The sequence below is a fragment of the Triturus cristatus genome, chromosome 7 (genome assembly GCF_964204655.1).
Source record: "Triturus cristatus chromosome 7, aTriCri1.1, whole genome shotgun sequence".
In the NCBI taxonomy this organism is placed as follows: domain Eukaryota; kingdom Metazoa; phylum Chordata; class Amphibia; order Caudata; family Salamandridae; genus Triturus; species Triturus cristatus.
This window is the reverse complement of record NC_140590.1, coordinates 1,441,110,776-1,441,133,253: the sequence shown is the minus strand read 5'-3', so window position 1 is coordinate 1,441,133,253 and position 22,478 is coordinate 1,441,110,776. Positions and strand designations below refer to the sequence as shown.

At 41.2% G+C, this 22,478-nt stretch overlaps 1 protein-coding gene across 6 annotated transcripts in view; it reads right to left on the bottom strand.

Annotated features, from left to right (window-relative positions):
• EPB41L1 (erythrocyte membrane protein band 4.1 like 1) overlaps positions 1 to 22,478 on the bottom strand; it is a 595,815-nt gene that overhangs the window by 2,755 nt on the left and 570,582 nt on the right. For all 6 annotated transcript variants that reach the window (XM_085619170.1, XM_085619173.1, XM_085619172.1 and 3 more), the window contains 5 exons: positions 22,091 to 22,171; positions 20,940 to 21,065; positions 19,268 to 19,363; positions 14,459 to 14,539; positions 9,630 to 9,746 (listed from right to left, as the gene is read on the bottom strand). In XM_085619170.1, coding sequence (XP_085475296.1) covers positions 9,630 to 9,746; positions 14,459 to 14,539; positions 19,268 to 19,363; positions 20,940 to 21,065; positions 22,091 to 22,171 — 501 coding nt within the window. The remainder of the gene's footprint in view (positions 1 to 9,629; positions 9,747 to 14,458; positions 14,540 to 19,267; positions 19,364 to 20,939; positions 21,066 to 22,090; positions 22,172 to 22,478) is intronic.

The window sequence follows — 22,478 nt, the reverse complement described above, 5'->3', positions numbered from 1 at the left end:
TTCTGGCTCCTTACCTCTGTCAATTGAAGGGTATAAGCAAAAACAGGTTTGTTTTTGTCCCTGTCTACCCAGCAGCAGGCGACCTTGCACACTTGAAGACACTAACCTCCAAGTGAGGACATCTTGGTGGGGACCATGTCTCCTTTCTTTATTTTATCCTTTAGGAACAAGGTGTCACGATTACACAACATAGTGGTGTCAGGAACTTTAGAGCTATAGTAAATAACAAGCTTAAATGGTGTTTGCTTGATGGTTGCCTTAATTGGAGTGCTAGATATGATAACCATCAGAGGTGGGGTGTGCAGCGGTGAAAGCTGCAAAATGATTAAACTAACTTGAATCTCACAGGAAACTGGATTTTGGAATCGGCGGGCATCTTAGATATCATATAAATGGAAAATGGTGTAGGAGACTCAGTGCTTCCCAAAGCAGGCTGTGGTTGGCATTTGTTGGAGGGTCATTGAAGAGACAGCATCTTGTGGTAGGAGCGTTTGGTTGGAAATTTGACTACCTAATTCTGGCACGATCTTTTTTAAAATAAATATTTGTATTGTTTTTCAAAACAATAATGCAGCATGTTTCTCAGTATGTCACTGTCTCACAACATTTGAAAAGTGTTTAAGAACAGTGCTGCACGTAGAATAGTTAATGTTTAGCAAGTAGAAACGAGATTGCAATTTTAGTTTGGTAGTAATGAAAGATAGGTAGTATTCCGTGAAAGTACTCCCACCAGTGTCCCCTAATGTTCTCATGGTTTTTGGGCACCATCTAGCTTTGTAGATGGGTTCTTCTGCCTTGCTACAATAGTCCATGCCTCTAAGCTATTCTGTAAATTGAGATGCCTTATCTGGCGCATGCCTGGTGCATGCATTGTCTCGCTTAGCGGCTATCATACCCATTGCCACTAGTGTATGGGTATGTCTACATTCTCCCGCCTCCACTATGATCACCATCTGCCTTAGAGTCAAGTGCAATAGGTTTTTCCACCACTCTTCCAAGTGTGTTGTGTATTGGTGACTAATATTTACAGATGATAGGGCACTCCTATATTGTGTGAATATATGATTAAGTACCCCTATGCATCTTGGGCTATGAGGGTCGTGGCTTTTCTCTATTTTCCTGAGCCTTTCGGGTAGTAGTAGAAGACTTTAGAAGTCCTTTTACCTCAGTTTTTAACATCAGTTAGGTTGTATAAATTATAATTGGTTGGGCGTTCATAGCACAGCCTTCTGTCATCCCCAGTGAGTTTCTCCCCTATCTGTTTGATAAACCATATCGGTCAAAGGATGCTGCTTTGAGCCAGTTAACTCTTTGTTATGGAAGAATAGATCACCAAACGACTAGAATGAACTTCACACTTTCTGACCTCAGGGGTATTTTTAACGTCACATTCTCAACAACAAGTAATCCAGCCTCTTTTGCACTATCTTGCAAATTCAGATCGTACTTGCAATTGGTTATGATTTTTCAAGGCCTTGTATATTTGCATATATATTTGCATGCTCTCATTTTATCACATTTATAGTCTTTCGAGAACATTCTTACTTTGCACTAGTGTCTCTCCGGTTTTCATTACCTCCATTGCACTAACTAGTTTGGAGTACTGTGCATTGAATTCTATATTATGTTTGTAGAGTCATACTTGAAAACCACATCACATGGATTCCAAAGGACAATAGTACTAATTGTTTTCCTATGTTTCAACGAAAGAACTACATCAAGGTTTATAGAAGAAAGGGCTGTGTTAGAGTACTTATTAATTCAGGCAATTAGATAGAAGGGCTGTGTATTATATTGATGATACAGGATTCTTTACTAATCTGACATTGTTTCGTATAAACTTCCATTAGTGCTTTCTCTCTCTTCCCCTTCCCCTTCCCCTTTTCTCCTCTTTGAAGGCTACTGTGGTTTCTGTTAAAATTAGCACCATGGTCTATCTGTAGAGGTGAATACAACTAGCTAGTTCGGGCTGGACTGTTCCCATGAGGCACAGGGTCAGACTGATTTGCATATGGGCATATTTGCGTGGGATAAAGAACGGTGATGGATTAAACCCAGATCAGTTGACTGGGGGTGAGTGCTTGCAATGTTCAACACTCCGTCCATCATTTCCTTTGGTTTTTGCTTTGTTCGCCATAAGTTGGCAGGGTATGCTCAGACGCGAGTCCCTTGCTCACTTTGCCACTGGATTCATGCAAGCCTGGCAGAAGACGGCTGAAATGCCAGAAACCGGTCCTAGGAAGCTTGTTTCCGGTTCAGGGAAGACATGGCTTGGGAGTTCGGGCTGGACTGTTTCCATGAGGCACAGGGTCAGACTGATTTTCATATGGCCATGTCTGAACTGGGGTGGCAGAGTGGGCTAAAGAACGGTGATGGATTACACCCAGATCAGTTGACTGGGGGTGAGTGCTTGCAATGTTCAACACTCCGTCCATCATTTCATTTCCTTTGGTTTTTGCTACAACTAGCTTTGTGGCACTTCAGCAGATCGGTAAATCGAAATTCAAGAACTAAAACACAAATATTATACAACATGCAGAAGAATTGAAACTGGAGTGTACCAGAAAATTGCGGCCTCAATATCTAAGAAAAATGTCTGCTCTAAACATCGTTAACAAAAATATCACTCAATTGGCATTAATAACAGAAAATCTAAGCACATGACAGTTATATCAGACTATATTTTTGCTAAAGATATTCTGAGATGCAACTGCTGAAACACAACCCTAGGAGTGCAAGAGGTACTAAAAAATCCTGAATTTGCAAGACAGAAGTTAAGGTCTATGATTCACAACCAGGCTGGTCTCTGAACCAAAATTATGAAAGTCAGACGGGATGCCACACGGGATGGCAGCAGGGAAGCGTGGCTGTGCTCCACTATAAATGCCTTAAAGTTTTTAAAGAACACAATAAATGGAAACAATGTGTCTTTATGTCTGCTGATAAGCGGCAACACAGACATTGTTTCAGTTCTTATTTCTCTCGACAGCATCATGGACAGCAGAGAAGAGAAAGCATTCCTGTACATAGAGAGCACATTCCCCCTAAACATTATAAAGATATGGGTGAGTACAGATGTACAAGTGGAATGCGTATCACACCATATTACCCTTTCACTCCTCATATGCAAAAGAGCCTTCCTCTACTGGGGTATTTTAGCTGTACCTAATTCGACTACAGGCCTTGCCCATCCATGTTCGATCAAAAGTCTTTAATCTTTTCAACACTGCCTGTGGGTGCCCTAGTAGCAATGTGGACAACAAGCATTTGCAATGCAATCGGTCTCGCCTTTGGGACCTTATATGTATTTAGCTATGCAGCACATTTGCTTGGGTGCTGGAACATCTACTGTTTTTTAACATAAAGGAAAAGTAAGGACCAAACTGCATGACACGCCTGACATGCCAGGTATGGGACCATATGGAGAGAAATATTGCCTTCCAGTAGGAAATGGTATAGTCCAAAGCTCTGTTTTTAATATACAATCAGGGCCTTCGGTGGTCACATCACTGAAAATACAAGATTTGAAAAAAATATTATTGTCTAAGGGTGCTCATGGAAGACAATTTCTATGGAATGGAATCTAGAGAATGCTTAAGTGATTTTGGTATTTTACTGACCTAGAGTAGTCGTTTTCGATCAAGAAATTTAAATAGAGACAGTTGCCAGAAAAAAAAGAAAGTCCCTCAGCAGAAAGCAATTCTGGTATTTTATTGACCTCTGCTGGTCGTTTTCTATAAAGACAGTTAAATAGAGGCAGTTGAAAAGAAAAAAAGTCCCTAAGCGGAAGCAGACAAGTCCTATGGCTGATCTCCAGAGCCCACACAGTACATACACATATAAGTATATAACAAGTATATACTAAAGTATATACAAGAGGTCTCGAATGCTCGACCTAAAAACGTGGCAAGGCCATTTTTGAGCATTGGTGAGTTGGACCCTTGATACAGATTGGTAGTATAAATAAGAAAACTCCTTCAGCCCATGATTTAAATTTGCATACAAGCTAGAACTATGTCTCTCAGTTGTAGAAATGTAACTATTCATACTGATATATTTATATATATAGTGTTTCAGATGTTTTTCAGTGTTATAACAGTGATTTACAACACATATTATTTTACAGTCATCATTTTGATGAACTAAAGAACATTGTATCATTTAATTATCCATCAATAAACATTTTTACACATTTTTGTATAAAATTGGAAGGGTTTCACAAAAACCCGCATCAGAAAAGGGATTCTGCTTCGTCAAATTGAAGAAATAAAAGGAATTAAAGAACTATAACTATTATAACACCAATCCGTACAATCACTTGGGCATACGGACTAATGTGTACATTTATTGTGGTGTCTCCTTTTGGCTTTCATAGGAGGCTGAAGAGGTACACTTGAAGCACTTGTTTATCAAAATGTTTGATAAAAGAATTTCCACTAGTGTTCTGTGGTTGTGATCACAGATCTCAGTCCTCCCAATGATATCATTGTTGACGCGTTTTGACCCTCAGAACATTTCGGGGTCTTCTCAGGACTAGAAACTCGTGATTTCTGCTGTTGAAAAAAGGTAAAGGAATAATCTTCTTTTAAAATTGCAGATGGTATTGGATTAAATAAGTGGCAACCCCTAAGTGCTTTGTGTGGCATACCTCAATATAGTGAGAAACCTCTATCACTTAGTGACATACACTAGTTATTTTAGAGATAGTGGGAACACATTGTTATAAAGCATGTACAATGGGGACAGTCCAATATTTTAAAAGAGCAAAGGTTTTTTTTAGCAATAATGCTGCTTGCTGTTATTCATCTTTCATCTGTTTTTGTGATATACTGTTTCAATGAAGAAAAAGAATGATAAGTTTGCGAGTGATGCATAGATGTATGTAAATGAATGATGTATCCTCGGTTGTGGCCAGCAAACAACCGCCAAGCACTAACAACAATGTTCATGTATAGAGCATCTGTTGGTCTGCAGGTATTCTTTTTTGTTGCCATAGCTGCTGGAAGCTGAGCGATGAGTGCATTCTAGTAGTCTGTTTTTGAAGTACTGAAGCCTGACTGTTGTCAAGTTAAATGAGAGCCTGTTGGTGTGATTTGTCTGTTTTGGGACTCATTCTACAGTTTATGTACAGTGTGGTGGCACTTCAGATCGTATGTCTGGGCCGCTGACCACTGTCTATAGGCAAACTGGGATATACAGGTTCTCTTTTGTGCAGCTTGTATTTATGTCATATCTCAGGGGAACACTAATGATCCTAGGTCAAGGTTATCTGTCACTCCTGGTAATGCACATTTGTTTGTAGCATTGATCAGATTGTTGTAGGTTCTTAGTAAGAGTGACGTAGTTAGATGCACAGGAACATGGTGCTTATAGACCATGTCCCTATCCAGGTCGACTAACGTCAATGACTCACTGCATTTGGAAGTTCTAGTGAATCTGACCCTGTGAAATGTAATCCGGTGCTCATGCAAAGCATTCTAATGCCATTGGACCAAGTTTTTGCTGTATAAAAACTGCAAAACAAAGATGGCGTGTCACTCAATGGAAATCCGAGGCACACCCGGAGTTGTAATTGTGAGTAACTTGTCATATATTATCGAGTGGAGAGGATACAGGCAAACAGACTTTTATAGTTGTACCCGTGCAGAGATGTACTTGTTTTGGTAAATATTCAGCATTTTCTGAAATTTCATTTAGGCCATTGCATAGAGTATTTAGTCTGAGGATAAGTGTTGCCTTGCTCTTAAAGAGCGTTTTTCAATATTTCTGCCACTTGGGTTTTGTTTAATAATTTCAGATCAGTGTGTTTGAGTTGGTTTTCCGTTTGCCTCAGCTTTATAAAGTGCTGGACAATTGATGATGTGGGTAATGTGTACATGATGTGATTTATGCTGGCAGATTATTTTCTGAATTACCAGATTGTTTTTTCGCACTACAGTTTTCCACATGAGCATTGGATTCCATAAAGTGTTTTAGCTTCGCTGTTTGAAAATCTCAGATGATTTATTCCCTTGTTATTGTAAGAAATGTCAATTCCGTTAATAAGTTGATCACAGACTGAACATGCCCCACAATTGTGGTGACCTAACATGGTGTGTGACTTTCAAATAGATGCTAGATCCTAGTTCTGGTAATGTGTAGGCCCCCACAAGAACATCTCATAAATGTAAATGGGATTCTGGATCTGGCATTTCATGAGCGCTAGGATGAGCCAGTTCTGGGATATGATTATTTTGAACTCATGGGTATTTGGTCATAAGTGTGTGACACATACCTTTGGATTTTGCTCATCCTTGTAACCTTTTGTCAGGGCAGTTTCTTGAGGTGTCGGCAAAGCCCTTTTACAGGAGTTCTTCAGCAGTTTTTGGGTTATCCTCTACTTTTGAGCTTGTTTATCAGGATTTGCAATTTGTCAAAGAAGTCTTGCTTTTTAGTGCAGATTTGTCTTACTCACAGGAATTGTGTGTATTGGCGATTGTCTCGCAAACGCCTATGGCGAAAACTTTCATATTGAGGGAGAATGTCTTTATCTGTTGGTTTGGCTAACAAAGTGGCTATAAGAATAGTTTTTTCTTCTTTAGTGCACATATCTAGTATTTTTATTTTTGGGCATACTAAACTTAATGTCTGCTGAATGTTTGTTCAGACCGAAAATTCATTCTGCTGTTCCTCAGTTCCAGTCAATACATCATCAATGAACCCGTACCTCACTTTTATTTTCTCTTTGAATGGATTGTTCTGATAGATACATTTTTCTTCATCTTCTGCCATAAAAAAGTATGACCCATGGTACTCCATTTTACTAGGATAAAAAAAGGCATTGTCATAATGCTATCTTTGCCAATGATAGAAGGAATTCTGTGGCTATTTTCTCTTCCTTACAAGTAAAGTTCAGTCACTTCAAAGGCTTCATCTTGTGTAATATTCATGTAGAGGAAAATGACATCCAGCTGACTAGAATTCTTGAGGTGTGGCTTAATGGTGTTCCTTCTATCTTCCTAATAAAGTCCTTCATATCCTATATGTAAGATTTGGTTGATTGCACAAAGGGCTTCAAGAATATATCAAAGTATATTGAGATGGAATCAAGTAAAAAGTGACATATGAAAACAATGGGTCTTCCTGGTGTTATTTTTAGTTTTTTTAAATAAACATTTGGTCACATGTAGAAGGCCAGCTGTATCACAAATCTGGTCGCAAAAAGTGACCAGATTGCAAATTGTGCACTGACCTTCTGCGACCAATTACTTGTTTTGCAAGCTGACCTATGTACTGGTTCGCAAAATAAGGAATTAGAAGCGGGTAGCAGAACAATCTGCAATTGAATATTAATTAGGCAGGATGCAAATTGCGACTCCCTCTGATTGCCTAAGTTAGCATTTTTTCATTTCTCCTATTTTTTCACATTCACTAAGCAGAATTACTTTTCTGGTGGTGTATCTTGTCAGTCTCTTCCAATTTGAATGCAAAAAATGTGAAAATGTATATTGATGATAAAAGACTGAAAAATGTATAAAACGCTTTGTGTATAAATTTTAATTTATATAGTTTAATTGGTTTAATTGAGAGACACAGTTCAATTTGCCTAGCAGGACTGCACCAATTACCTGCACCTGAGGGACATGGTATGCCAACGACCATCTCTATGACTAGCTGAGATAGTTAACAGACAGAAACATTATCAGAACCAACGGGCAGAAACTTTTGGGTCTCTGTCATAGACGTGCATGAGGTGGACTACCTGACTGACATAACAAAAATGAGTCCAGTCAGAAATACATCAAGCAGAATATTCTTTGAGAAGCTGTAACCACATTTGATAAAATCTGAGTTTTCATGGGTGAGGGCCAGACATACATCTCCACAAATTGCTCTGTTTGCAATAGGTACTAATCAGCTGTCTTTGCTAAATTTGCCTAATAGCAAGAGATAAAGTAAGAGGATTCTACTGCTAAGGAAGAAGGCAGAGAAACTCTTTATTTCTCAGTAATGATCCAAAATGGATTTGAGCCTGACTTTCTAGATACACTAAGTATTGATTTTCTTCTACCGAGCCTTACAGGCATAATGATGGATGACAAAGGATGGAACACCTTCTCGTTAAATTGAGTAAAAGGTGGAAACCTCATTAAAGACAGCTGCTGTAGCTACAACCTTTGCACATTTTGACAAGACCTTTGCCTCTCATATGCCTCAGATTGATGGAGGTTTCCAGGCTCTCTTAATGCCACTTGAAGAGGGCTCAGACTATAAATTACATTTATTTCAGATGTCACCAGCTCCTTCACCTTGATCTTCACTGTCTCTGTATTCTGCTGGTTCGCTCTCAGGCTATGAAAGGCGGAACCCTTCCAGAAGACTGAGCTCCTGTGTCTACCCTCTCTGGGTTAGCAACTCTTTGGATCAAGAATGTTAACACTCCTATGACCTCCTTAGTTTTGTCTCCTGTTCCTCCGAGTTGTGTAGAGCCACATTTACGTCTACATTGTGATCCTTGGCTACAATTTATTTTCATCTTTGTTATTGCTGCTGTAGAAAAACCCTTAATCAAAATTGTTTAAAAAATGTGAATGGTAAAGCTCACCAAATGAGCTGCCAGGGACGGTGGCGTTGTTCCCTTCTGCTGGAATTCTGCAGCTAATAGAGATAACACTTGGTGCCCTCCCTACACTCCACACAACCAACTGTCCTAGGCATTGGAAAACAACAGCACTGGGTAATAAAGATCCACCAAATGGATTCTCATCTTTATTCAGAAAACTGGTTTCTAAACGAGTCAGGTGCCCATGCCCAAATGAGCCTTCCTGCTGGTCAGCCAGCAAGCTCCATCAAGTAGGTAATCAACCATTGATATAGACTACAGAGCTATTAGCATGTTTCCTGCAGGTGCCTTAAAGTGAATACTGCTGGTAACGTTTTGTTTTCTTTAACCCTGAAATACACTAGCCCCAACTTTTATAGACTGACAACTAAAGGCTCAGCATCTGTAGACCTATTGGTATGCTTCTTACCAGCAAACAGGTGTCCCCCAGAGGCAGAATTGCACAACAGGGGCAGAGTACGGGTTTCGGCTAATGAGTTTCTTCACAATGTGAGAATCTGTCCCCCATCCACGCTCATCTCCTAACTGCAGCAGGATTCCTATCTCTGTCTCCACCTCCTCCACCGACTCTCCTGTCATTGTTTGGTTATCTAGGCAAATCCCCAGCAGTTCTATTTGAGCAAATCTTTAACACAAATCTTGGCTTGCATTTGCCCTACATGATAGACTAGTAAAGGATCAACTGTGTTAACTATGCCTTGACTAAATGGAAATGTAGGCTATATGAATGTTTAGATATGATGGATATGATTGATGAATGAAAGTGACAGCAATTAAATTCAGGATTTTCGTTTAAGCATGGCACATGCTAACCTGCATCATTGGCTATTTCAGTTTGAGGAAATATTGTCCAACAGTGATTTCTACAAAACTGTCAAATATGTGTATGAAACAGTGATGAAGACTTGCCATTCTAGTTCAACCCATTCAATGTGCAATACATTTTCAAATAAAAAACACATCAAGTGCTCTTTACAGCTATTTCTGCCTGCTGTAGTCCGATTTAGTCTGCTTTTCTGTTCCATACCTGAGGTTTCTTTTCCTTCTCCTCTGGTGATGGATCCGTCTCTCTGTACACCACTGCTTTGGTCACCAGCATGTCTGGGTGCTGCAGCTTTGCCTCTTTGATCGCCAAAGCCAGTGCCTGGGAGGAGGAAAGTGAATGGTATTTAATTTGTGTTACATAGGTCTCTAACATAGAATAAATCAATAGCTAATGCAAGGATTCTGGCTCTTATGTTGAGCTTATGCAAACAAACCAGCAGGCTGCACCAGTCTCACATGTATTCTTACACCAGCAGGTACCTTAATGTTTTCTACGAGGGCAGAAATAGAGATGTACATCTGAATGTTTTGTATTATGTTATTTATGCAGATTTGTAGAGCACTCTATCACCTGGGAGGGTATCCTGACGCTGAGCAGGTGTGAGTCTGGCTAAACCTAAGGTCTAGTGGGACTAAAAAAGCTAGGTCTTCAGCTCCTTGATAAATTCAAGAAGCAAGGTGGCTATCATGTATAGTGGCAGGTAGTTCATGCTTTAGGAGCGACATAGGAAAAGACTTACCTCTTGAACTGGCATTCCAAATACCCACGATGTGTTTAAATAGGAGTCTGGATAAGCGAAGGTGTCTGGATGGTTTTGAAAGTAGATGTTATGGTTGAGGTACTTGGGGCCATTGTTATGTTGGACCTTGAAAGTGTGAGTTAGAAGTTTGAATTGTGCTCCTTTTTCTATGGGGCTCCAGTGTAGCTCCTTAAGCAGTGGTGTGATATGGGAGCGACGTGGGAAGTTGAAAGTCATTCTGGCTGCCAAGTTCTAAATGGTCTGCAGCGGGATGTTCCTGTAGTCCAGCCTGCTTGTGATGATTGTTGCATGACGGTTTTCTGGGGGCTGACTGGGTGCCATTTGGAAATCTTCCTCAGCATCTTCAGGGTATGGAAGCATGGAGTGGGGATGGCAGTGACATGGGCCGTTATGTTGAGTTTGCTGTTGATGAAGAACCCGCGGTTCTTGGCGCGAGTGGTGGGGGTGGTTGTCAGTCCTAGCTACGTTGGCTACCAGGTTGAGTCCCATGGTGAAGTGCTCTTTCCAAAGATCGTGATTTTGGTTTTGTCTCTACTTCACCCAGTGAGCTATTTCGGTCATGCAGGCATTGAACTTGACCTGGGTACTGGAAATCTTGATTGTGAGGGAAAAAATAAGCTGTGTCTTGTCGGTGTAGAGGAGAGGACGTTGATGTCATGAAAGCGGATGTTGCTGGCTGAGGGATTGTGTATGCATCAAAGAGGAGGACCCTTGCGGAACTCATCAGTTGAGATCAAGGGCGTTTGAGATGTATGACGAAAGCCTAACTGACTGAATTCTTCCAGTCAGGAACGGGCACATCCATCGGAGTATGTGTCATTGGATTCCGGTGTTGTGTAGGCATTGGATGAGGATGGATGAAAGACCATGTCAAATGCTGAGGAGGTCTAGGAGAATGAGGGCCGCCATGTCTCTCCCGTCCAGAGTCACGTGTATTTCATCTGTGGTAGTGATGAGGGCAGTTTCTGTGCTTTGTCAAGGAGTTGTGGTTGTTGAGGTATTTTGTGAGGTGTCTTTTGATGATTTTCTCTAAGACCTTGGCCAGGAACTGCAGCAGTGAGATTGGTCTGTAGTTGCAGAAGGTTGAGGCATCTGTGGAGGGTTTTTTCAGCAATGGGAGGATAGTTGTATGATTGAAAGCATCTGGGACGGTCACAGAAGAGGTGGAGGTATTTAGAATGAATGTAATTATGGTGCTGACGGAGCACAATCCTCTGCAGAAGGCGTGGTGGGGGCAGGGGTCCGATAGGGCCCCTGAGTGGATGTACTTTTTGCCGGTGCAGCAACAGCCATGGTCATTTTCTAAATCTCATATACTAAAACTGCTTATTGCTAATCATTCACAAACTGGCATAGTTGGAAATAGCTTAACTTGACGAGGAACACCTGGATCTTTGGCATATATATATGGCTGATGCATGTAGACATTCAGAAGTATAGCTTAATTACTGAGTTCACATTGGTATAGCTGAGCACCTCATACTATACTTGTGAAGGGTTTTAATGTGCTTAGCCTCTTTTTGAAGGTAAATTATATGATACTTTATCTGCTGTAGTCCATCCATGAGGGCTTCGTACCTCTACAGGTGAGGGCTTCTTGTGTTTAGAGAAGAAAGCTTTTCCTTCTGGGATCAGGGCTTCTTGGCTCTAGACAAGAGGGTTTCTTGCCTCTAAAGATGAGGCCTTTTGCCTCTAGGGATGAGAGCTTCTTGCCTCTACAGATAAAGGGGCAGATTTACGTTTCCTGGGGCATCCCTGCAAATCAGCAGGGATGCGGCAGGAAACTTGCAACACGCATCTCAATCCTTGCGCCACCACGGATGCGCCGCATTTACAATGCGGCGCATCATGGCGCAAGGGAATGCAGATGCGTGTCGCATCTGCTGCCATACGGTTGGTGCAGTGCTGGAGTTGTGTCGCGGGTACGACGCAGCTTCAGCACTGTGCCAACCCTGCCTATGTCTGACATGGTGTGTCAAGTCTTACGCCTGCTTCAAGCAGGCACAAGGTTTTGACGCAGGGGTTTTGGAAAAGTGACTGAGTGAAATCTCGTAGATTTCACTCAGCCACTTTTCCGAGGCGTTCCTGTGCCGGGACGCCCCCCCTCCTGCGCCAAAACGCCCACATGAAACGTGACGTAGATTTCATGTGGTGCAGGGCTTAACAACGTGACGCATCTCCCTAGATGCGACACGTTGTAAATACCCCGCTGCATGGCGATGGCTTTACGTCGCCGCTGCTTCACAGAAGTGACGCAACGGCGCCGCAAAAGTGGTGTACGGGGCTTGTAAATCTGCCCCTAAGTCTTCTTGCCTCTACATGTCTACAGTGGAGAGGTGTGGCTCACTGGTTAGAGGTGGCAGGTCCGTAAGCAGAGAATCGGCCAGGGACCAGGGTTCAATTCCCGACGTGGCAGGGTCGAGGACCAGGGTCAAAACGGACTCGACAATTCTCGCCTCGGTACCTACTCTAACTAGGAACACACTCGGCAACTCTGGGCATTAAGCTTGCCTCATCTCTACAACGGCCCCCCACAGACGCCGGGGAGATACCCAGAAAGGGACCATCTCACAGGGATAGCCAGGACGGGTTCCCCAGCAGTCTATAGCGACGGGACACTTCCAAGTAGCTGTGCGCTGTATAAATGAAAATAACATAACATAACATACATGCAATGACTAACTGTCTTCTTCGTACAAGATTTAGCCACTGCATTTCCAAACTGTATGGAGTGTAGAACAATGCATGTGATCGTTTGACTCACCCGAGAAGTGTTTAGTTCTGCACTGGATTAGCCAGCTTTCACAATGGTGATAAGGAGGTAACACTTTGGACTTGCCATACCAGTTCTATACAGTTGCATGATGTGGTTGAAGTGAAATGTCTTGGTGGAGCTGTTGTTGGATTGGCTTGGAGGTCTGCCTTCTCATTCAAGCCTTTATTGGTTGTTTCCTAACCAGCTTTATGGCATGGGTGCACAGACTGGCAAGAACTTGTATAAATATATAGAGTATGGATTGTACCTTTACTACTTCGGTTTAATACAACCGTGAAGTAGATTTCCCCTTAAGCGACTAGTTCACTTGTAGTTAATCTTTAGTCTCTGGAGAGTTTATGTCTAATCATGATCTTATGCACATTTGAGAAGATCGTAAGCAATACATTATTGTCTATTGTGTGGAGTATTATATGAGTTCTGTGTTTTGGTTTCTGGCCAGAGAATGAACTTTGATATCCATCTGGCATTGTTTACGGTTATGTTGGGTGGGTAATATTTTCATGAACCGGCATTTCACCGCCAACAGTCTTGTGTAGTCTGATTCATTAGCTTAGGGCAAAGTTGCTGCAAAGTAAAGCTTAGGGCCTCAAACCTGCACAGACAGTTAACGTTGTACATTTTCCCGTGTAATCCAGATAAGGGATCCATATTGGCATATGTAGGAATCAGGATTCCTCAGAGAAATGTCAGAATGGTCCCGAAAAAACCTTACTTAAACTAAAGAAGAAACTTTTTTTATAAGTACTTAGGTTATATTATCCTAGTCTGAATTGATGTGACTACAATTTCCAGATCCAATTGGTGAGAGACTTCAAAGATATTCAAAAAAGTACCGGAAGGGTTACTGTTGAGTAAATATAAAGGCTTCTACCTGTCGATCAGCTACCACATCTGATACTGTTGCCTATAATTCCATCCTGGAATGGAACTTGCAAAGAGACCTTCATAGGTCACACAAAGAAGGCATTAGTGAGTCTAACATACACACGCACACACAAACACACACACGCATACACACACACACGCACAAACCTCAAAGCTATCTCGGGGTTTTAACACACTCTCAAAAGAGCACCGCCAAGAGACAAGGGATAGACTAATCTGAAATATGTGTTAGTCCATGTCTACAACCAATATTTGTTTTAATGGGTTGGCCACTCGCCAAAAAATGTGACTTTTTTATTTAATTATTATTAATCAGCGAGAACAGATGCAACATAAGGAGTGAGGTCACAAACAACAAAGCTAACCAACCAGGTAAGCCCCCACACTGAAAGTTCTAACCATAAGTGCTTACAGGGCTATCACTAGATGCCCGCGTCAATCTGCTTGCCAATGTATTGGTGCTTTTGAGTATTTTAGTGACTAGTTATAGCTGTTATCAGTCTCGGTTCATTAGTAAGATGCAGTGTCATATAATGCCATTTCCTGAGATGCCGCCCTCGGGTCAAAGGGTTTTTAATGAAACTGTTCACTCTGTCCGCGTCCTACCTGGTCTTGGTCCACATCTTCATCTCCTGTGATGATGATCCTCTTTTCTATCCTCGTTTCAGAAAAGCCCCCTTTCACCGTCTAAAAGGAAGGCAAGAGCAATTTGCATTTGTTCCCAAATCAACCACTCTCCAGCATTCCCACACAGCTGTCATTTTTGCAAATAGTTTTAACTTTATTGTGCTCATTATAGATTCAGAATTATAGAAGTTATTTTCAAGCATTAGTAATGCCAAGCTCAAGGTATAAATCTAGCCAAAGATATAGAATCAGTGAAGCTCCAGCCTGTGACATCACAGTTCTGCTGTTAACATACTTATAGTGGTAATTTTTGATTTGGTGTACGGTGCTAACCCACCTAAACCACAAACTATATCCAGACTGATCACTGTGTGTCTTTGTTTGTGCTTGTTGTGTTTGTATAAACCTGTGAATACACATATGCACATGTGAGGAAATTATTTCATTTGCAGTAGGGTGTGCGAAATTGGAGTAATTTCCTTTATGGTAATAACATCAAATTTCTAAAAAAATTACATTAAATGGAAATAAGGCATCTAGCACTATATTTTGGTGCAAGATGCCTCCTTGCATCCATTTTGCATGAGGACGCATTTTGCAATGGAAAAAAGCAAAGCAAAAGTACATGTCGGAAATAACAGCTGCTTGCTATCTGCCCGTTTGCATTGTTCCTGTGTTCCTGCAATTGGATTTTTACCAGAATGGTCTTTAATTACACTAACAGGCGTTATGGCACTATTTTGGAAATTTCATGTAACAAGCATATAGGGCCATATGTAGGAAGCCAAATACCGGTCGGTAACGGCCGATTTTCGGTAAATATCCCGTTACCGACCGGTATTTAGGCTTTTGCTATGTAGGGGGCATATTTCAGGATTCGGTAATTTACCGAATCGGTAAAATTACCGAATCGGTAATTTTACCGATTCGGTAAATACCGAATCCTGAAATGATATGTAGGGGGAGTGTCTCGTTGGTGTGGGGATTCATTATTTACCACCAACTAAAAGTTGATGGTAAATGACGAATACCTGTATAAAAGCATTTTTGTGCAATTTGAAGTGTGCAATGTGGCAGACATACATGCCCTTAGGGCATGTATGTGCGCCACATGTGCACACATGGACGAATCAGGGGTGCAACAGGGTGTCAATGTGACACCCTGCCACCCATGATGATGCCTCCCCCATTACCGATTCGGTATTTACCGAATCGGTAATGGCAACTGGCTTCCCATTCATTCCTATGGGCCTCCAGCCAGTTGCCATTACCGATTCTAAAATACCGACATTTACCGAATCGGTAATAATTTACCTACATTACATTTACCGATTCATAAATACCGAATCGGTAACATTCGGTATTTAAGAATCGGTAAATGTAATTTACCTACATATGGCCCTTGATTTCATGAATGATCTTACCCTACATCACTTGATGAAATATTGGATATGAATGAAGGTCCACAATATAAGGTCTTTGTGCAAACTCTATGAGAAGCTGCAGAGTCCAACGACAGTACCAATAAGAAGAGTCATACAACGTAAAATAACTAAATAATGTCAATAGCCGTTTGCGTGCAGCAGGCATTCCCAGGTAAAATGGATAGCCTGCTTGAGAAATCACAATGTCAGTCGTATAAACGCATATTTAAGCTGCCAAAGCACACCTTCAACAGCCTGATTCGCCTGGAGTTCGGCCTGGTGCAGCAAACCATGAATGCCTGGGAACGCAGGCGAAATACTATTACCATGTTCCGAAAGCGCCCATTGAAAACGTGAAGAACATGCTGAAACCCATCTATGAAGGGACAACCAACCCATGGAAATCTTACATGCAAAAAGCGGTGGAAACACTTGGTCTGACAACACAAAACTGGGGCCAAGAAAGATTAAGCTACATGGCAATCAAAAATGCGCTCAATAAACAAATTCCGCAATTATCACTGGAAGAAGACTTATCAAACTATACAGCTAGGAGAGGCCTCTCTGGGCTGATTACATCATACAAAGAGCATGAAATACAGCCTTACCTGAAGCAAACATTGGGGAGGAAGGCACTAAAAAATATTCAATGGGCTAGGCTAGTGCCCCTTCCAATCAAAAAACTAAATTCCGGATGGAAATCCCTGGCCTCTATAAAAAGGTGTGGAATCTTCAATTACAGAAAAGAGTCCCAGCAGCATTTGGTGTGATGTTGCCCTGGTCCTCTACCAATACGTAAGAAGTTGTTAAAACTGAAGTGTCTATCTAAAGGGGCTCGGACGTGCAAAAGAAGCAATATCTGATTTGTTCTCTAGCACAGTACCAACAGAATTGGCCAAATATGGGAAGTATTGGCCGAGTTGCGTGCTCGGCTCGCTGAGAAAGAGGGCTCTGATTACACTAGCGTGTCTTGCACAAGCAACAAGTAAGCAAACAGGGAAGAGACTCGCCAGGCAGTTCTAACATCAAGTTCATTATGCGGTACAAGCACTTGGTCACTTTAACCCTGAGGCGGTTAGACATACTGGCGGGTCGTATAGATGCCATCACCCTCTTCCAATACTGCCGCATGACGGCCTCAAGACAGAGAATTGACATTTACCTTTAATCAGTGCTGCTAAAACAATGCTTTTTTAAAGATGTCCAAACATTCTATATGATTTTAATGTGTGATTCAAATAGAAATGTTACTGTAATTTTATTGATGTAAGAAATAATGCAAATGATTTTAAGTAATTATGCAATACAACTTTCATTCATTAAATAGAGGAGAGTTTGCCTGTTCATAACAGCTAAAGACCTATATTATTAGGAAGTCCACAACTTATCATAAAGTAAAACATGACATGCCTCAAATAGCTCAAACTAAGGAAAACTATAAGGAAAAATAGCCATATGTCTCTTATGTGTGTCGATCAAATGACCAGATAACAATAAATGTAAATTCCTTTGCAAAAAAAAATACAATCTTTAGTCAAGTTTACAAGTATGAGGAATTTTTCCAACCTCTCTGGGGACTGCATATTTGGTGGCAATTAGTTCAAACATTATTATATTAAATGATGTGCAATATTTGATGGATGCACCCATCTTCAATGCAGCATTATAACCCGCTTCCGAAAAGCAATATCAGTTGATAAAGGACTGACATGAGTTATAAGTCTTTGTCGCAGGCAACCCATACAGATTAATACACTACATCCGGTACAGCTTGTATTCAGGCATGTAATTTGGAGAATATGAGAAAAAAGAAAAGCATTTTAAGCAAGATGGTTACCTACAATTGAATAAGTTTACAATATTAGGACATTTATTGGGAGAGGGACATTTAAAAGACACAGAGAGATATAGAGAAAGAGAAAGACAGCGAGAGGGTGTGTGAGGTGAGAGAAAAGGAGAGAGACAGAGCGAGAGAGACTACAAACGGGCCTCTCACTTGTGTCTGTATCCTGCTGAATTGTTTTTTCATTTTGTGTATTTGGATTTAAGCTCGTTTTTAATATGTTATAGGTTTAGTTACAGACTTATTGTCCAGCTATGAAAGGGGTTTCCTTATTTTTAACTTTTTCCTCTGTAAGCTATTGAACCAGCTAAGATATAATTAAATGCTACATGATTTCCGAAATGATGTAATCTTTCCTATTTTGATGGCATGTCTCTGCTTAGAAACCATAGATGATGAGATATGTAGGCCATAAACAAAGGCCAAAGATAGCGAGTAAGTATTGCTTGGCTCCATGTGTACATTGTATGTGTGATGCTTCTGATGCATCAAAACAAGTGACTGTGTCACAGATGTGACGCAGTCATTGCTTAAATCCTACTCTTAGCATTAGGTGTCGAGTAAAAAACAACCTCTGGCCAGAATCTGCCTATTTTGAGAAATGGTTGCCAACAAACCCTACAGGGCCAGTGCTTTCATTATTTTTCAGCCGAGACACTCCTCATTAAAATAATCCCCATAGCCTTTAGAGCCATTCCACGCACAGTACTTATCGTTGACACTTTTCTATGTTCGGTGGCCACTACATGACACCTCGTCTCACTAGAGGTCTCGAATCTCCATCTATTCAAGATGCTGTGCAAGATGCAACTCCAGTGTATTACTCTGCCTTGATTTTAAATGCCCTCTTCTTTTTTTACTCACTTGACTAAAGGTGTTTGAGTTCTCATGTCACTAAAACTGGGAATGGTTAACTTGTCAACCTTGACTTCATAGCGGCAATGACCAGAGACAAATACTACTTTGTCGCATTAATGACTAGTGCACACACAAACTGCATACCTATCAGCAAGGATTTCAATCGTGTACATCTTATTTTAATTCCTAGGTTTTTACCATCCTCCACAATAATTGATGATTCTCGCAAAAATGGATATGTTTGTGAAGGTATCTGTAGTGCACAAACCTAGCTAGAAAGCAATAGAGAGCTTAACATGGGCTGGAGCTCTAAAATAATATTCAAGATGGTGTACAATGAGACGGTCTTCAAAGGTGGTGAATCTTAAGGAGTAGCGATTGGTTTTAGCTGCTTGGATGCTTCTGCTCTAACGAATTTTAAAATACTGCTTGTTAGACTGAAAAAGGCAATTCTGAAAACCTTATATTTGATAGCCTATTAGGAAATACAAAAACTTCCCCACAACCCAATATTCCACTTTATTCTCCTCTTTGTCCCTTGAGACGCTTTCCTTCCAGCACTGTGGTCTATGTTTTCAGTTGTACTACAGTGCAAGCTGAAGTGTGGGCGGATTTGAAGATGATGCCAGAATCACATACAAGCTATGACAGTGGGCTAGTTACCTTGGTAACATGGGTTGTAGTGGATGTTGAAAGGGTCTCTGCCAAGGCGGTGTGAGTGCAGGTGATGCCGTCCTTGTTGGCAGCACTAATGGATACCTGGAGATGGATAGAAAGACATTCTGGTTTTAGGAGGCACAGTAGTAGTAGAGGGCGGGGCTTGTTAGCCAGACTAATTCTATTTTTATCATACTCCTAAATTAAACAAGCTATCCAAGTCAGAACCATTTTAGCACCATTCTAGTGCCAAATTATATACCACTAGCCTCTTGGCTCAACAGAAAACACTGTTGCATTGGTTCTTGACAATGCTAAATTCCCATCAGTCAGCTAGACACGTGGGGCCATATTATCAAGGAACGGCGATAACATTATCGCTGCTTTAGCGGCAGGAAACTGCCACTAAAACGGCGATAATGGGCTTGATAATATGTCCTTGTGAATTCCAATAGAAGCCCAGGTTCTGGTGTGAACCTGGGCTTCTATGTGAATTCACAACTGCCGCTAAAGCGGCGATAATGTTATCGCCGTTCCTTGATAATATGGCCCTTATTAGTTTGTAACTTATCAAGAATAACAAAACTTTTCAAGACTACTTTTCTCCTTTTCGTTCTTTTAACTTCCCCTAGCACCCTTTCCTACAGCTCTCATCATTACTGGAGACGTCCTTACACAGTTATTAATATCTAAAAAAAAATACATAAAAATGTAAATGGAGGGACCTCATAGGAGTTGGCTGTCAGATCTGCTGAATGCTAGGGTAGCTGAATACTGATGCAGCCGAGTTTTGATTCAACATCATTCCTTTTTCTTCCATCGCCCTACACTTCATGTATCTCTGTTTCATTCTTGCAGTTTAATTTCATCCCTCCTTTTTAATTTTGTCACTGTTTTTCCATCTTTATTTTCCTCCTTCTTTCACCCATTAATGTCTTTTGCTCTCCTGCTCTGGGTCAAAGTTGGGTGATGACCAATAAGTCCTGATCTCCAGAAATGAATACTGGTGCACACCACCTGCATGCACCAGCACCAGTTAAACCGGTTCTAAGCACACTGCATTCCACCGCTACCTAATTCTTTCTTGGCTCTACCCAGTACAGCTACCTTTCCATCTCAGTGCAAGGTGAATTCTAATGTGTACACCTTTCCTAAGCCCACTTGTGACTTTTTGCTAAGATTAGTTAGCCGCACTATTGATTTAATTCAACTGTATCTTCAGAGCTAAATGGGAATTTCCCTAAGTCCACTACTCTGCATCTAATACCGTCTCCATAAGCTGGTGTTTGGAGATCTGAGAGCCCACAGGCATATCCACTTTCCTTTATGCACAGTCTTCCCTTTCCCTATCCTAACACCTTATTTGTTTTCTAGGAGCAATTAATGCACAGACTACATTACTGGAACTCTTGCCTCAGAAAATTTGAAAGGCCCTGAGAATAGCACCGTTTTTCAATCATTGCCAATCGAGGATGAAGCTCTACTTGAACCAATCGCATCTTCAGTCCTTGGCTATCACTCATTCTACAAGCAGGGAGACTTGTCAGACAGACCACCATGCACCTGCTATTCTTAATTTTAGTGTTACAAAGATACTTGTTTCTAACCCACCCAAAGCACACTGCCCCCTACAGTACTTAAAAACTCTTTTTGGACCTTGAAGTTGCTCCCAACTTACAGGCGAGAGGGACCTTGTTTCGGTCAAGGTGGGTTGGGAACTAGGTGCTGCCAACCCAGGGACTGTGGCTGTAGACCCAAGCACAGTTGCGGTGATGGCCTCTTTCCTTTTCTTTGTAATTTGATCCTGAAAAACATTTAGAAAGAAAATAGTTACCCATTTCTGAAAAAATTGAAACTACCCAAACAATAATGTGGACACCTATAGACGCAGATACATTCTTTTGGATACAGTAATGGGGTGGCTCCTGCCTTTACATTACTTGTTCCAAGAAACAATCTTGATCCTGGCTATCTGCAAGTGTAGGTGCTTTAGGTGCTTTTATGGATGCCTTAAAGAAAAAATAGCCGCAACCATAAACTGGAACAGCAAGCTCGACATTTCTGTGACTTTCAAATCCATCCTTGTGAGCCAATCACCTGCTCTTAACATATCCCTGAGCAGACGGATGCCCTCTTTTGTGAAATAAAAGATAAAGCCCCATGAAGTTTGACTACAAAGACATAGTAGGGGTAAAAATATGTTTTTCACAATCCAAGTGTTTCCAAAAGAAAAAGCCCCACAGTGCTTCCTCCACTTGGCCCCTCACCTTGCCATCTACAATCCTTGTAAGTGATCACTGTTGTATTAGGATAGGTTAAAACTATACCTGATATTGCTTTACAGTATATAATATTAAACATGGAAAGACGATAAAACAGCAACATTAGGGAAGATATCAGCATCCTTAAGGAAGTATGCCATAAAGGATAATGGAGACTATGTGCAAAGTAACATAGTGTAGCATCTGGAAAAGAGCTAATATTCTACTACAAGGAACTGCAAGCTGCATGCATTGGCAAATTACAGCAGGGTTAACAAAGAAAATCACAAGTTAGGTGAGGTACTGCGGCTGATTTCCCTGACCGATACCTGCATACTGGTGCCCGTGACTTTTACCTGCATACTGACTATGGCGTGACAAGCACAAATGAGCAACAAAGTGGTAGTACAGAAAAAGGATAGTGGCATGCACATTGATGTAAAGATGCATATGTGAAAAAGTATGCATAAGACCATATAACAGCACGCGTAATAATTACGTCCCTATCTCAGTAGAAACTGTGCATGACAGATGTGGGGCCAAGGTCCATTAAACGCTGAATACTCACAGACGACGTTGATACCGTTTCAGTGTTTATGGTATGGGAGGTCAGTTGTATTTCTTTCCCGCCAATGATGTTGCCATCGATCTACCATGAGAAAAGAGAGCTTCTCAGAAATGCACAAATATTATTGGAATACGCATGTCTAATTAGCTAAACACAAACATTTCTCCTTTTCCCTTTTGTGCTTTCCTTAATATTACCCTCTTCAGTTGCTGAACTACTGAGTCTATTTGCCAAAGTCCCCTTGCCTCCACACTGGACAAATGCAAGGAATAACCTGTAAGTTTGACATGCAATTGCGAGGAATGAGCGTCGCCAGGAGTCAGGAAGGGGGCGGAAGGCTCATGGCCGTGTTGTTCAGTATACTAAAGGGAAGACAGTCATGTGGAAT